The sequence below is a fragment of the Chaetodon trifascialis genome, chromosome 15, assembly GCF_039877785.1.
Source record: "Chaetodon trifascialis isolate fChaTrf1 chromosome 15, fChaTrf1.hap1, whole genome shotgun sequence".
NCBI lineage: Eukaryota > Metazoa > Chordata > Actinopteri > Chaetodontiformes > Chaetodontidae > Chaetodon > Chaetodon trifascialis.
In genome coordinates this window covers 4,393,768-4,409,577 of record NC_092070.1, presented here as the reverse complement: position 1 = coordinate 4,409,577, position 15,810 = coordinate 4,393,768, and the positions used below count along the sequence as shown (strand labels likewise).

At 44.9% G+C, this 15,810-nt stretch overlaps 2 protein-coding genes across 4 annotated transcripts in view; both read right to left on the bottom strand.

The window, feature by feature from the left end:
• Positions 1-525: 525 nt before the first annotated feature.
• Positions 526-3,727, bottom strand: hoxb2a (homeobox B2a). Its single transcript, XM_070981284.1, has 2 exons — positions 3,244-3,727; positions 526-1,574 (listed from the first exon to the last, which is right to left on the bottom strand). Exons 1-2 carry the CDS (start codon positions 3,725-3,727, stop codon positions 727-729), a joined length of 1,332 nt encoding a protein of 443 aa, XP_070837385.1. The 3' UTR covers positions 526-726.
• Positions 3,728-10,810: 7,083 nt separating this feature from the next.
• Positions 10,811-15,810, bottom strand: part of hoxb3a (homeobox B3a) — a 40,356-nt gene continuing 35,356 nt past the window's right edge. For all 3 annotated transcript variants that reach the window (XM_070981809.1, XM_070981808.1, XM_070981810.1), the window contains one exon: positions 10,811-12,231. In XM_070981809.1, coding sequence (XP_070837910.1) covers positions 11,366-12,231 — 866 coding nt within the window. In that variant the 3' untranslated portion in view covers positions 10,811-11,365. The remainder of the gene's footprint in view (positions 12,232-15,810) is intronic.

Below are 15,810 nucleotides of genomic sequence, written 5' to 3'. Positions count from 1 at the left end.
GGCCACAAAATAAAACGACATGGGCCACAGTGTAAATGTTTGTGTGTTTTTATTATTATTATTCCACTATGAAAATATATGTACAATAAATAATTTGGATTTTCACTATTAAAGAATCTGAATAAATAAACTAGGGTCTAAAACTCGGGTCATCAGCAGGGCTCCTCTCTCGTTTTGTTTCGTTCAGAGAGAGAATGAACTCATTCTTCCGTTCAGATTTTCTAAGAGCAGTCCAGCGATCTGCGCCTGGACTCCGCGAACAGTTCCTGAGAAGTTATTAAGGATCCATGAAGCTGCACCAGAATGGACGAGAGGACACAAATCCACGCATACTGATCAGGGTTATCAGTGTGAACCAAAAGGAGCAGAAACAAGAGAGCAATAAATACCTGAAATTTGGACAAAGGGGGAGAAAAAATCCACAATGTTTCCATCGTGAAAAAAAAAATCCCTTCGATGTTTAAAATTAAAAAAAGAAAATGAATTGCTTCTTTAACTACATTATAGCCGCAAAACCAGCAAGAAGACGAAAAAGCATATTTAAAAAGGAACAGATTTTTCATTTCGAAATGTTTCAGGAATGTTGCCGAGAAGCTTTAATGCTTTTTAAACAAGAGTCCTCGCCGAGTGCTGCCTGCTCCGCTCGATTGTTCATCCACACACACAATCACACACACGGGCCGTGAGTCTGCTTCTCCTCCAGGCTTTATTTCCCCGCTCCGGCTCTCAGAAGTTGAGGTGCTGCAGGTCGATGGTGCACAGTGTGCTTGTGAACAGGTCGAAGTCCTCCTCGGAGAAATCCACTGGACTGTCCAGGGAGCTCTGCAGGCTGGGTGACAGGCAGGCGTCCCCGGCGAAGAAGGTCAGGTCGGGCAGTGTGGACGATGAGGAGGAGCCGGCAGGAGGAGCGGATGAGGAGGTGATGGAGGAGTCCCGCTGCTCAGAGAATGCCGCATCGGACGCTGGTGCGGGTCCGGCCTCGCTGAGCTGCATCAGGCCCGGGTTGTCAGCGGAGTTCGTGGCGGTGAACGCCGGCGGGGAGTGGTGAGTCGCAGCCGCGTCGGAGGAGCCAGATGCCTCTGGCAGCGGTGGGCGGTCAGGGCGGCTCAAACGGCCTCCCTCCTCCGGCGTGGGCTGTGCATTGTCCCCGCTGTCATTAGCGTAGGCGGTGGGAGCGGGAGCCGATGATGGATTGCCGTTCACCGGCTCGCTCTCCGATGTAGCCTCCCCGGTGCCAGAGGCTTCCAGCGGCTGGCTTGAGTACGGGGAGGAGGCATCGGCGCCTTCGAGCGGCTCGAACCCGCCGGGGTCGCTGGATTCGTGGCCGCCTCCACCACCGCCGTCCCGATGGTGCGTAGTCTGGCGCTTGTGTTTCATCCGCCGGTTCTGGAACCAGACTTTGACCTGTCGCTCGGTCAGATCCAAAAGCGCGGCGATCTCCACTCGCCGGGGCCGGCATAGGTATTTGTTGAAATGGAACTCCTTCTCCAGCTCCAGCAGCTGTGTGTTGGTGTAGGCGGTGCGCAGCCGGCGGGACCCGGCTCCTCCACCATCCAGACCCGCCTGGCTCGGATCTTTCGGGAGACAAAGACAAATAAAGGAGGGAGACACAGAGAAATTATGAGGAGGATTTACAGTGCAAAATCCTTTGAAGCTGTTCTCATTTTTTATTTTAATTTTATATTTCGTTTAAACTTGAAATTGTATTCTTCTTCATGGGAGCCCTGTAAAACTCTACAGTTTTATTGCGCGCAAGATTTCCAGCCAAGAAATGAGCTGCTTCAGCATCGAGCAGAAGTCCCCACGGCTCTTCCGTCTGTAATAAAACAGTAATAAAACATAAAAAGTGTATAAAAAATACTCCTTCCAATTACAGTAGCAGCCAAAGCCATATCTGTAAGAGCGGAGCAATTTGGTGGTGGTAAAAAAAAAAAAAAATAATAATAATAAAACGCAGATAAAGACAGATGATCATAATGTCAAAGTGGATTTTCACTCTTCTGAAAGCCTGGAGTGCAGAGAGCCTGCTGTGAGAGGCTGCAGCATGTGATCAGAGAGATGCAAAGAGAGGAAAATAAATATGTCACGGGATTGGGAGGAAATGTGCAGGGAAATGTGGGAATGTCGATGTGAAACGAATGTGGCGGTATCTGTCAGAAACATAACTAAAACTCAGAATGGCTTTATGAATGAGAGCAGAAAAGGCAGGAAACTGGACGAGAAAGACGAGAAAACAAGAATGTCCATTCAAAATGAATGCAGGGGGAATGTGTGTTTGGAGAAACGAGAAAAATGAGTGAGGGGAGGAAAAAAGACTTTAAAATGGAGAGATCGTTATGGAGGTCAGTGTAGCAGATAGAAATGACCTAAACCCGAGAAATGAGATTGTGTACAGTCTGGATCCTGTGCGTATGTAGCTTATGTCCACCCCAACCCCCACCCCGACGTATTTTGTTCGGTCGCTTTTCTCGCCATTATATTTCCAACCTCCATCCAATATGGCTACCATCTCAGTTGTGTTATGAATATATAATACCAGGGTGATGCTGCTGCTGCTGACACCATATCACAGCACCCAATGAACAGAATGATACAGCTGCAATCATCTGCAGGATGGATAGAGGCAAAAAAAAAAAAAAAAAAAAAATCCCCCTCTGTCCGTCTTTATGCTCGATAAATAATTCTTTATGGACAGGATGCATTTTGAAAATTTGGGCTATAGGTGATCCAGAACTAACAGGATGCTGGCGTGAAAGCTTTGCACTCAGCGTTTAGCACAATTCTACGTCCCCACCATAAAACTGACAGAGATAATGTGTGTAAGACGTTAATGGCTGCATATTTAAATGCATGATGAGAGAGTGTGCAAAGCACTGCAGCATAATGCAGTGGTCTAGATATGGTTTCCCTGTTGACACAGCATCACAGCACTGCACAACACACACACACAGACAGACAGACACACACACACACACACACACACACACACACACACACACACACACACACACACACACACACACACACACACACACTGAGTAAGAAAAAGACAATGTCATCTATGCTGTGTGTAATGAACGGTAAGTTATTTCGGAAGTGGAAATGAAATGAAGATGCAGACAGAAAATTAAAGCACAGGCTGCACACCCCTCACACTCCCACCGCACATACACGCACACACGCATACACACACACAAACACACACACATACTAGCTCCCGACCCGCATCCCAGGCATACCGACCTGTGGGCGAATCCATGCCCGCCGAAGCGTACCCGGAGGCGGTCGGCGACGGGGAGGACGAGGCAGGGGGGATGATGGATCCACCACCGCTGGAGCTGCTCCCAGGCTTCGGGCACTTCTTTGATGACTTCTTCTCCTTCATCCAGGGGAACTCGTGGGCCAGCGGACCGGCCGGGGTTGCCGTGGCCGTGGCAGGGGCCTGACCGGGCGGACAGGGCTGCTGGGCGGCTCGGTGGTGCGTCTGGAGGCCATTAGTGGCGGAGGTTCTCCGGTTCTGTTGGCTCCTAGCAGTCGGTCTCGGCTGGCTGGCTGTGCAAGGGCTGAGGCTGGGGATGGTGTGCTCGAAGGGAGGCGGAATTACTGTCGACTCCTTGATTGATGAAGTTTGAAATGACTCCAGGACGGCGGGGAAGGACGTCAGGCACTCTGCTAGGGACGGCTGGCTGTTTATAAAACCGATCTCCCTCTCAAATTCAAAATTCATAGCTCCTCAAACCGGTTTCACCCTCAAACGGCGAGACCCCCGAACAATCCCTTCCCCAAAATAAAAAAAACAAAACAAAACACATGCACACACGCACGCTCGCACACGCACACAACACAATATGACTTCTAAAAAAAATAAAACGAAATGAAAAACACGCACGAGCATGTAGGCTCCCGACCGCAATGGCGTAATGCGGTGGCTATATAATAATTGTGTATATTGGTGATATTACTAGCGTATGGGGACCTGGGTAGGCTAAACTGAAGAACTATGGGGCGAAATTGCAGCCAATTCCTGGTCATGTGATCCAAACCAGCCAATTGGAGGACCGGGCCTGGCGGCGGCGATGGCTGTGGGAAGCAGCATTATTATTTTTCCACCAAATGCTGTGGCAAAGAGGGGCTTTATCACAGGGCGGCTTCTATTGTGTTGTCTTAACGGGGGGTAAATTCTAGGGAGGAAAATCGGGAAGGCGGCCGGTCGCCATGTGCGCCGTGTGGGCGGCGGGTCGGCGCATCCCGGCCCGGTGTTACGCACAAACAATAGAGCATCTCTCGGACATTTTTTCGGTCCTCTGGGTGATGTAATGACGGTTAACAGTAGGTGAACGGAGCTGGCCAGCGCCGTTTACAATATGGCTCCTTTAGAAAAAAAAAAAACAAAAACTACTGTTTACAGCATTCAGGTCATTAATCTTTTAAAGGGTGACAGAGGCTGAAAATCCCCAACTTAGAAAACTTAGAGAGGGTTTTAGATGGCGCAGCAGCTCAGGAGGAGAGGATGATGAAGATTTCTACTCAGCGGTAGTGCAGATGAAGCAGATTGGCTTCTAACAGAGCAGAGGCAGAAATTTAGATTTAACTGTGAAGAGAGGCAGAGAGAGGGAGCCTGTTGGTGTGTAAGTGCACATTTTTTCTAAAATTTTGAATAGACTTCTTGGTGTATTTGGGATTATGCTGCTTTGAAAATAGTTGTGTGTTGGAGCGAGAGGGGAGCGAGATTCCTAAATAGTGTCTGATTATAACTAAACTGGTCTCTGCACACTGCGGGCTCCAAAATTGTTCTTGCAAGCTCCTCGGTTCTCTCAGCCCCTCTCTCCAGCGTGATGTGTGTTAAAATGTTCGGTGTGTTTACGCAGAGAGAGAGAGAGAGAGAGAGAGTTCACAGGGAGGTCGCGCCGTGCAACTGGAAACAGGAGGGGAGAGCGCGGGCCTCCCGCTCCTCCTAATACTAAAAATAATAATACAGCAGCGGTAATATGGATGCTAATAGTAAGTGAGAGTGTGCTGAGTGGCCTTCAGACTCAACAGGACGCACATGTAGATTTTTATAAAGATCGGGAACTGGGGAGTTTAGCAGAGGATATTTTGGGGAGGGCCAGAGGAGCCCCGAGTGGAAAAAACAGAAGTGCGGTGATCAATCTTTCTCTCCCTGCAAAGAGCCTGACAGCAGCCCCTCTGTCTCCCTAAATAACAAGGAAATCTGCAGTCTTCCTCTCTATGTCTCTCTCCCTTTAACGTCATTATTCTCATGCTTTATTTTTAGTTCTTTCCACTTATTTACGCGCGGCAAATACACGCGTGTCGTGCAAAAAATGTTATCTGTTAAGAAAAAAACAAAACAAAAAACATTCACATCTTTGGGACAGATGGACATAAAATGTTTAGCTCGCACCCCCGTCTCCCACTCTTTCCCATGCCATTTGACTCTGAAAAAGAGGCAGAAAAAGCAGAAATGTGTGTGGGAGTGAGCGCCATTGAGCGCAGTAGAAAGCGCAGCAGCGAGTAGGCCGATGAACACACACAAGCCCAAACACTGCACACACCAACTGCTGACTGAGCATAGTACACCGGCTGCTTTTCTTCCACTCATCTTTTTTATTTTTTAAATTATATGTTTTATTGTTTGTTTGTTTTTTGTTTGTTTGTTTTTTTTGAAGGGGAATTCAGACAATTTATTTATATTATTTATTGTTTTGGTGGAGAGCAGAAGCTGTTTTTTTCATGCTCGTCATTACGTAGAAAGCGTGGATTGGTCGACTGAAGATGAGGACTTTTTATTTTATCTTGTCTTATTTTATTCAGCAGTCCGTTCTTTTGTTTTGGGCTTACTGTTAATGGTACGGTAAACCGTTCATTTTCTCTTCCAGTAACTACGTCTTGATTTTTGTCAAATTTAACATGTGATGACTAATGATTGAGATCTGAGGTTTGATTGGTCCTAGGCCTGTTTCCTTAAAAAAACACAAAAGAAAAAGAAAAGAAAAGCTTCAGATGCAACAATTTATGAATTATTGTTCCTCATTCTGTTCAGTGTAGTGAGGAAAAATGACAGGCATTTTTCTACCAACAGTAGGTTTGTTATTGCGATAATTGTTGTTGTTGTTGTTTTAATCATATGGATAGCTACTGCATGATAAAACAAAACATCTATCCATATCTGATAGCTAACTTCTGAATAATGTATACTATTTAAAAATCCTAACCTTGCTGAATGGCAGTTATATTTGTTGGACTTTGCCACAGTTCAGTCTGTGCGCCTGGCAGTGCGCGTGTGCTCTACAGTATAACTGTACTGTTTTCAGCAGTGACTGCGTTGCTGAAGCCGAGCCGAGCTCTCCGTCTGTTTTTATGAGGCAATAAATTAGATCCAATCTCTGCTTATTGGTGTTTTTATTGTCTGTTAGTCCAACGGAGATGTAAAGGGAAGTACGGCCATTATTTATGGGAGCCTGATTTATGTCCCAAGTTTTATGCTGCTCTCAGGCCTCTGAGCACGAGAGAGAGAGAGAGAGAGAGAGAGAGAGAGAGAGAGAGAGAGAGAGAGAGAGAGAGAGAGAGAGAGAGGTGAGGTGGGGGGTTAGAGACCACGTGACCGGTCCAAGGCGCAGGCCTCCGGGCTTTTTTTAGTCATAAACATCAACACAGGACACACAGAAAGCAGGAGGATCAGCGTGCTTTTGTAGGAGTGAAAAAGAGAGCAAGCAAGAGAAAAATAATGACGATGTGTGGCTGTGGTCTCTGCTTTTGGTTCCCACTTCAAATTGTAGTCAAACGGAATTAGTTGAAGAGCAAAAACGCTGTGTGAGTTTCAGACTAAGAAACAGGAGACATCTGTTAGGAAACAGTAGTCTACAGACTGATACATAACTCCGACCATCTGCTGGACTGCCCATCTCTGGGTCACATGAAGTCAACTCATATTAAAAATCTTAAGTCAAGGTCCACTCACTGTGTTTTTCCAGAGCTTTCAATCACACCTCAAAGTCTTGCTCACTATTTTCAGAGCAGCAGAGCAGCTGTAGAAGTCAGACTGGCTCCAAAACACCCTGAATTTAACTGCGATTCTTGGAATTAGGTGAGCAATGTTAATGCAGAGGAAGAGCTTTTTCTCACGTGAGAAGCTGACAGGACAGATAGGGAATCAGTGTCTCGCTCAAGGACACTGGAGCTGCATGGCTTGCATGTTTGAGGAGTTGTACCCAAGCTGCCTTGCTTGAGTTTAAGCTTTCACTGTTACTGCAGACATTGACTAACAGTATGGAGCTGTCAGACAGACACAACAGTGCTGAAGTCGATGCTTCCTCCTCAGAGAGATGTCTCCAAGACAATAACAAATCAAGCAGCAACAGGTATCAGGTTTTAGAAGAGGAGTATTTCTTGGATCTGACTGTAGACTTTCACTGGGATGCAGCCAGGGATCTGACGTCAGCATCAGTGGATCGGTGGAGCCGGTCTTTGGTGGTAAATGAATGCCAGTCAACAGCAAAATAACAAGTAACCACCTTCCTCCTGTCTGGTTTGTCAAGCATAGCAGAGTGGAAGGAGGTTTGAGGTTTTCCTAAAGGTCAAATATGTTTCTTCTTTTTTTTCTGACATGTTACACATGGCTCTGAGCTTTGGATTGAATTATTGGGAAAGTTTTGATGCAAGTGATGCCAAGCTTTAGCCCGAGGTACTGACCCTTTATTCAGTCCTGGCATCAGTGTCATGCCACCCCTCAACCAGAGACACGCTGTCTCAAAGAAATCACACCAACACCAATGTTCTGTGCCCTCCCGCGTCACATCAGACCAGATGCTCTGTTTACAATTCCTATTACATCTCTGCAAAATGATTTGTGCAAGATTGAAAGTGTTGTTTTTACTTTGGCAGGATTCAGGTAAAATAATGGAGACGTCTTGAATCTTTAAAATGTTAACTTTCAGTATGGAGTCATGCTTTGGTCCTCACTGCCTTGCCTCATTGAGGTCAGCTGGTTCTGAAGGATTTAGCAGCTTGAGTTATTTGACAGGGACATGCCATCCTTCACAGCTGATAATCAGCATAAATGTACACCACCTCAGAACATGACTTATTTTAAGAGTTTGTTGAGTTCTAATCCTTGAGAGCAATTATGTGCATATTTTCCTGAATTTTGCCACAGCTGGTACCCAAGAGGAACCAAGCAGTGAAAAGGGTTGTTTGCATGTTGCCATGACAGTCAAAGCAATTGTTGTTGGCAGGTTTCCACCTGACTGTAACAGTGCCTAACTAAGTGTCACCGCCCTTTCAGATTCAACTTACTGGGGTTTTGTGATGATGAGGTGTTAATAATTATCTACCAAAACTCCACGAGTCCTCTTCTCTCCTGAGAATCACTGACTGACGAGGATAGCTCTGAATAACATAACATTTTATTAAAGAATTGTTTGACAGACAACTCTCTCAACAATGAAAGAAAAATGAGCTACAAAGGACAAAGAAAGAAGTCGTTTCTCCAAAAAGACTCGTTCTTTTTTCCAGCTAATAGTTTGTCTAAATTTTCTGACTATGCATGGATGGGTCACCAATCCCCATCCTTGCCTTTTTCCCTGTACAAGCCAAGACATTTATGTACAAGGGTCATTATAGGAACATAAAAACTACTTATTTTCTTCTAAAATACAAGAACTAAAAAATGTAACTTCAGTACAATGGACAAGAAGAAACACAATGTTGTTTTTTTTTTCTTTCATAGCAGGTAAATACTAAAAAAGTACAGTATTTTTTCTCGATATAAATACATGAAGGATAAATAATAATAATACAAAACAGAAAGTCTTTTTAAACTGGCTATAACAAATAAATATTTATATATGAATGTTCACTTGAACACACATTGGCGAAAGACGCTTTGATTGGAGGGCCTTCCGTCTTCAAAATAAGATTTTATTATTATTTTTTACCTTTAACCATCAAAATGTAAACTCTAAGTGCAACAATGATGCCCAGGTGTGAAAAGCGTGAGTGTAAATCTGCACTTTTAAAAACCATACAACAGGTTTATTTCCAGAACAGCCCGGAGTGTAGCTGGGGTCAACCGCACACACAGCTTGTCTTCAGTTTTGAACGCTGGCTGAACCAGGCTGCAATGGTCTCGTGTGTGTTAACCCAAACTCCCTTCAATGACAGTTCAAACAAATAAACCCTGCTGTTTTCAAAATGTGTGATACACATCAGCTCAGATTTCTGGGACATGCATTTTTGTTCAAATATATACCCTGTATCCACGTTAAAAGTCAAGATATGTGAGAACAAAACAAAACAATGCAAAATGTGGACGTTAACACATTGGTGTCCGCTAATGTAAGTGAACCCTTGCAAAGTGAGGGAGAGAGGAGGGCAATGACTCACCCAAACATAAATAAATAGTGTTCTCCACTCTTATTATTACCCTGTGTCGATGATGTGCTAAAATAAGAACATTAAAAATTTCTCTTCCATGTCCTCTCATGTGTTTGTTTGAAGATGTCAACAGCTGGGCTAACCTAGCTGTGGATGCATGTCAACGAAAGGAAGCTAGCTTAGCATTGCTGTGCATGTGTGTATGAGGGAGTGACTAGCTAACATAGCTTAGCACAGCCTTTGAGCTCGTGGCTTCTTAAACCCTGTTAGAGTGATGGGAGGGGTGGTGAGAGCATGTGTGGTGATGGATGTGCCTGTGTGTGTGTGTGTGTGTGTGTGTGTGTGTGTGTGTGTGTGTGTGTGTGTGGTGGGGGGTGGTCTGTGGCGGATTGTGAGAAATTTTGCCTCCTTCAGAAGCCATGTGCTGCTGCCACAGACAGGAGACAGAGGGTTAGTAGTGATTCAGTCTGGACGGACAGAGACGGGAACAGCACAAGGCAAAAAGAGACAGTGAAGGGGAAGACTATCCAGTGGTTTTTATGTGCTTCATGGAAGGGAAGGAACAGAGGAAGACTAGCGCTGCCAGCTCCAGCCATATATTTCTGTTCTCTCGTTCTCCGGCTGCTGTAAAGGCAGAGCCCCTCACATAGCTCAGCTCGGCTGACAACAACATGTGTTGCCTGGAGGGGGAGAGAGCTCAGTGTCATAAATCTAACCACCTCGTTAACTGCCCATTAAAATCTCAACTATTTCATTTACCAGGCGGGAGAGCTGTTTGTATATGTGCTTGTCTTAGGGGGGAGATTTTATTATCAAAGTACAATTTTAAACCACATACTAGCTCTAACAGAGCCATTACAGGCTGTTTTACAACATGCTTGTTGAGCTACTGCTGCAATTTGCTCCGCCCACTCAAAACCTGCTTGGAAAAGTTCAGTAATGCATTAGGAATCCTTTTATGACGAGCAAATAATAATTCTGCAGTTATTTCAGTTATTTAACACATTATACAGAGATTTTCCTTTCATTTTAAACTTTTTTTTGTTTTGTTTTTCCATAAAAATGTTTAATGAAAAACTGACATCTCACCTTCTGCCATCTGCTATTTGAACACAATAGTCCATATTCCAGTTTTCAGATCGACTGTGCAGATTATCAGTCTACTGAATACTGACTAAGCAGTGGTGCTCACCATAGATCCTGTTATGCCATACAGCTGCCAATATGTCTCTGCACCAGTGCCACGAGATGAGCTTCACTGTCCCTGGGGGGACGTGGGAGACAATTGACTGTACACCTTGTCTCCCACGCCTACATTATGCTTCACTGCCCTGGGACCAAGAAATACACTCAGGGTAGAGTGTAAGTTGCTTTAAAAGGTTTGTGTAACATATGTAAGCATGGATAAAAGGGGGGGGGGGGGGGTTAACAAACTGGTAATGCACTGTTAAGTAATTTAAACGTTTTGGTTTCCTTTTCTTCCTGTATGAGGATGGAAGCTTTCAGTGGTAGAGTCAGTAAGTTTGGTCCTAGCTTAAAAAATCCTTGGATATTTTTTGGCAATTTCCACAGATGTCATTACTTTATCAGGGCAGCAATGTGCCTTTTATTGACTCTTTTGGCAGCATGAATGGTCTGAGTCCACCACTGCGACTTGATAATAGGCATCAGCTTTGCCTTTTTTTAATTCAAATTAACTGTATTTTCAAGGTAACAGTGAAAGCTTGAGCCCTAATCAGACTTGATGGAGCTATTGATTAAGGCAGTGGAAACAGGGTGGGGCTGGGCATCACCAAACACTGATGTTCCCCCTTGTGGCTACAGAGCACAGGACAAACCACTGGATGGCTCCTGTCTGTCTCGTTCTGTCTTTCGTGCCGCCCCGTTGCAGCAGTAGAGTCCCCACGTGTTAGTAAGTCTGTTAGTGAGTCACGTCGTGTTGTTCTGTCATATTCACTATTTCCTACGTCGTCATTTTGTTCCAAACCTGCTACAGGTGAGTGAGCTTGGGTGCTTCCTGGATTCTGCCCTGAGTCGAGGTGTGGTGCGCTGACAGCTCGGTATACGTTGGGTGTGTGGGTGGGTCACAGGGACCTGGAGGGCCCCCTCCACCCACATGGTGCTGGTTGGCGGCCGACATGGGCCCCGTGCCATTGTAGTCCATGGTTTGGTGGTGGGGTGGCGTGGGGCCGAGGTGGTTTAGCCCGTACATGGAGGGCCCCGAGCCAGGCATGGGTTCCACATAGCTGCCACCCCCCACGTAAACCGGACTGGCCTGCATGTTGGTGGGAGTCCCATAGCCAGCGCTGTTAGCCTGCACTAGACTGTGGTGGGGATGGGGGTCACCGTAGTCCGGGTCTGGGGCGCCATACTTCTGCTGGGGGGGGCAGCCCTTCATTGGGACATTGGAGTAGGCAGTGGACATGGAGTAAGACACTCCCTGATGGGGCTTGCCGAAGGATGGCGGAGATGGGACGTCATAACCTGACCCTCCTCCTCCCCCTCCCATGGGGTGCATTGAGTTGAGGAAGCTGGAGGAGGACTGCATGGTCAGGGGTGGGGAGCCAGTTGGTGAGGGCCCTCCAGAGCTGGAGCTCAGGCCCTTGGACTTCTGGTCCTTCTTGTACTTCATGCGTCGGTTCTGGAACCAGATCTTGATCTGGCGTTCGGACAGGTTGAGCAGGTTGGCCATCTCCACGCGGCGTGGCCGGCACAGGTACCGGTTGAAGTGGAACTCCTTCTCCAGCTCAACTAGCTGGGCGCTGGTGTACGCCGTACGAGCCCGCTTAGATGACGCTGACGACCCACTGGTAGGACTCTTCTCCCCGCTGCTGCCACTCTCTGCTCCTCCTGACGCTGAGGAGAGAAGAGGAAACATTACACAGAGAAAGGCCAAGTGAGAAAAATAGAGGGAAACTGAAATGAAAAAATAGAGAAGAGAAAACTATGGGTACAAAAAACCCTGGAAAATGAAGAAGGCGAAAGAGGGAGAAACATTAAAAAAGGAAAAAATTGTAGCAATGGAAAAAAAGGACATAGTGCAGAAGAGGTAAAAAGATGAAATGAAAATTGAGAGAGCCAGAGACGAAGAGAGAATAAAACACAATCAAGCTGCATGCTGGTGGAAATTGAAAGCATTCAGGTTCTTAATAAAGCAGAGGGGGGTCCGGGCATGCTGGCTGAATTATCCCTTGATATTAGTTGTCAACACTTCATAACAGTGGCAGTTATTAAGAGACGGAGGCCCCGGCGCTGGCCGAGGGCAGCTAAATTGCATCTTGACTGCAAAGACAAACCCCCCACAGCAACAGCAGCTGCAGCACAACGATTACAGCAGGAACTGAGGTTGATCTGTACTCCCTTCAATCAGCTCGCCGACAAAAGTCAAACTTCTTACCACATTTACAGACTGACTGCTAACAGAACTGAGGGGTATTCAGAGACTTGCTATACACCTGTGGAAGCCTGCTAGCTGGTGCATTGTTAGTCAGTCTTAGTGACTGTAGGCAATAACTGTAAATTTTTATTTCATTTTATTTATGTATTTTGTAATGGCCACATTACTGTCAGCAGGAAACATATTATTTTGTCTAAAGGCCATAGACCCTGCTTTATAAACGATGTTGAAGTGACTCTAGATGATAGTTGGTAATCTTATTCAAAAGAGTTCAAATAATCTAATATAGCAGCCACAGGTAACTAGCATAACTATCCTCCATCCTTTAATCAGTTCTGTCTAAAAACTGTTAAAACAAATGTTTGCTGGAGGCTTCACATCATTTAGAAGCCATTAGCTGGTAAAGCACAAATTAGCTTCTGTCATTTCTATATGGGTCGAATGCATGGTTAGACAAAAACAGCCTGGCTGTTCAGAAGAGGACTCTCGAGCCCGCTTCAAACATGGGCCTTTACTGTAACAGAGAAAAGAAGAAATAATGACGACTGAGTTTTAAAATTCTCAAGTTAGGCAGCTTGTGTTAGAATTGAAAATCTCTTCCTCATTTTCCAAGTCACTGCCATTCTTAGCAGTGCTGCCACCACTGTGAGAAGGACTTAAAGGTTAGACTTTATCACAACTTCAGCTGTATTTTTTTTTTTTTTTTAGCTAAGGCCATTAGATCTTTTGAGTATGATAACATCACGACTTCCCTTCATGTCCAGCTTTTGTTGAAACCGTTTGAGAAAGGTGTTGATTCAACTGCATGGCTATTTTGGTGGATGCTGTAAAAATATGTTGCATTGCACTAAGGGGTGTTTCTAATGTCCAACTAGACTTATAGCAATGAGGGTAGAGTAAATAACAGAAACACCTGTCAGAATAATGCAGTGCAGTTCAACAGCAGCACAGACTACATCCTGCAAAATGACCATAGTGTTCAATCAATGCTCATCTGAACCAGTTTCAATCAAATCTGAATATTAGCACCTTCATGATGGTGGGGTGTATTAGTTCTAACTGTTCCTAATAAACTGATAACTTAGTGTATCTGTAAAGGTCAAATGCAAAGTTTGTAATGTTGGTAATAATCTTCTTTGCACAGGAAATAGAAGGAAGTTGTGTGAGCGTGCACAGCTACAGAAGTACAGTAGGTGAGCTGAACTTCTCTTTTCCTCATAAACTTGACTAATATGGGAGTTTCTCATTGTCTGACCCCTGTGGTGCTTCTTGCTACAATTCCAGATGTGGGCAGTTAATTTGGTGCATACTGTGTTATTATAATGACAGCCAGCGGCTATAAAAAAATTATCCTAGTATATTCTTAAGCTTTTCTGGAGGACTGAGATGTTTACTGTGAGCATTGTCAAAAGCTACGACAACTTCAGTCCATGACGGTTGGTTTGCTGCTGAAGTAAATGGCTGCTAGAGTAAGCTAACTTATTCCAGCAACAGTTGATACTTCGCCAGCTCTGGGCCAGTGTTTTTTCCCCCCATCTTAATGTTTATACCACACTAAAGAGCAGTGCTGAACTACAGTACCTCTTTCATCTCTCTCTCTCTCTGAGTATATGCCAAATATACCTCTGTTATGAAAATCTTCAAATGTGTCTATGTGCACACCTGCAATGTGCTCACACAAATAATAGCTGATGCTGTACAGTTCACAGTAAGAACTGAGATCCTATCTCTCCATAATTGTATCTCTCTCAACAGTATAAACAGTTGACTCTGGTGTTTATTTCTACGGCGACAGAGAGACGAGAGAGGTAGCCATCACATCATCTGTCTCACAGAGCGGTGACATTCTGGAAATGATTGTTTCAAATTCTCATCAATAAACAGTCTAATCTCTTTTCAACTCTTTGCCCAGTCAACTGAAAGCTTTTTGAATATGAATATCAGACTCATATTCATTATGCCACAACATATTTTCTCTCATTGATAACTACCAATTCAAATAACATATCTGCCTGTCTGTTATCACACATGCAGATCATATTGAAATTTATCATCCTGTTGGATTTTTTCCCCCACTTGCTAATGTCTTCCATTTCAAATGTCTGCTTGTCATTCTCTGAATTTCTATTCATCTGTTATCGTACATGACATTTAAATTCAGCCTGTTAATATCTTCCTTCTTGCAGTGACTTTCAAAGGAGGTGCAAAAGGGAGAGGAGGAGGAGAGAGGAGGCAAGAGAGGGGAGGAAGGAGAGCAGTCGGAGGGCAAATAATAACCACAGGGTGGAGAGTGGGGGTGGCGGTGGGGGGGGGGGGGGGGGGGGGGGGGGGGGCAGGAGAGAGGAGAAAGTGAGTGAAGGCAGGAGGGTGTGCAGCTATTGGCTGCAGGTTTGTGGCAGCAGGTTAGCTACACTGTACTGTTACTATATTGAACACATGACTACTCAGCTGTCATTGATGAGAGTCTGCTTAAAGACAAATAGAAGTTTCTCCATTGAGTCCAACGTTGTCAGGTCCTTTTCCTCAATATTTGACCTATGAATACCTATCAAACACCATATTTCTCTCTGTTCTACTTTTCTCCCCTGCTGGCACTGAACTTATCCTGTCAATGTTTCAACAATATTCAAGGTCTGCATTTTCTCACATTTTTACCTTTCTGTTTGTATGCTTTTTCCCCCTCAGACCAGCTGATAGGGAGCTTTGTGTTGAACAATACTGTATCCATCCACCCAGTCCTTCTGTGCAGCATCTCTAGCTAAAGCGGTGGCTGCCAGATACACTCAGGTTTTAGTGTAGATGACTGACTTTCCTTTTCCTACCAGTTAGAATATGGATTTGATTTGCCGTTAAAAATAGAAATGTTCTTCCTGCTTCTTACTTCTTTACTTGAGCACTCCTCTGTGTTGCAGGGTGTTTGTCACATGACCATGCCTCTGACCTCTGATGTCTTACAATTCACAGCTTACCATATTTAGGGATGTTAAACCCACAGATGGGGCTAGACTAACTCAGCAGCTACAGATAAATAATAGCTA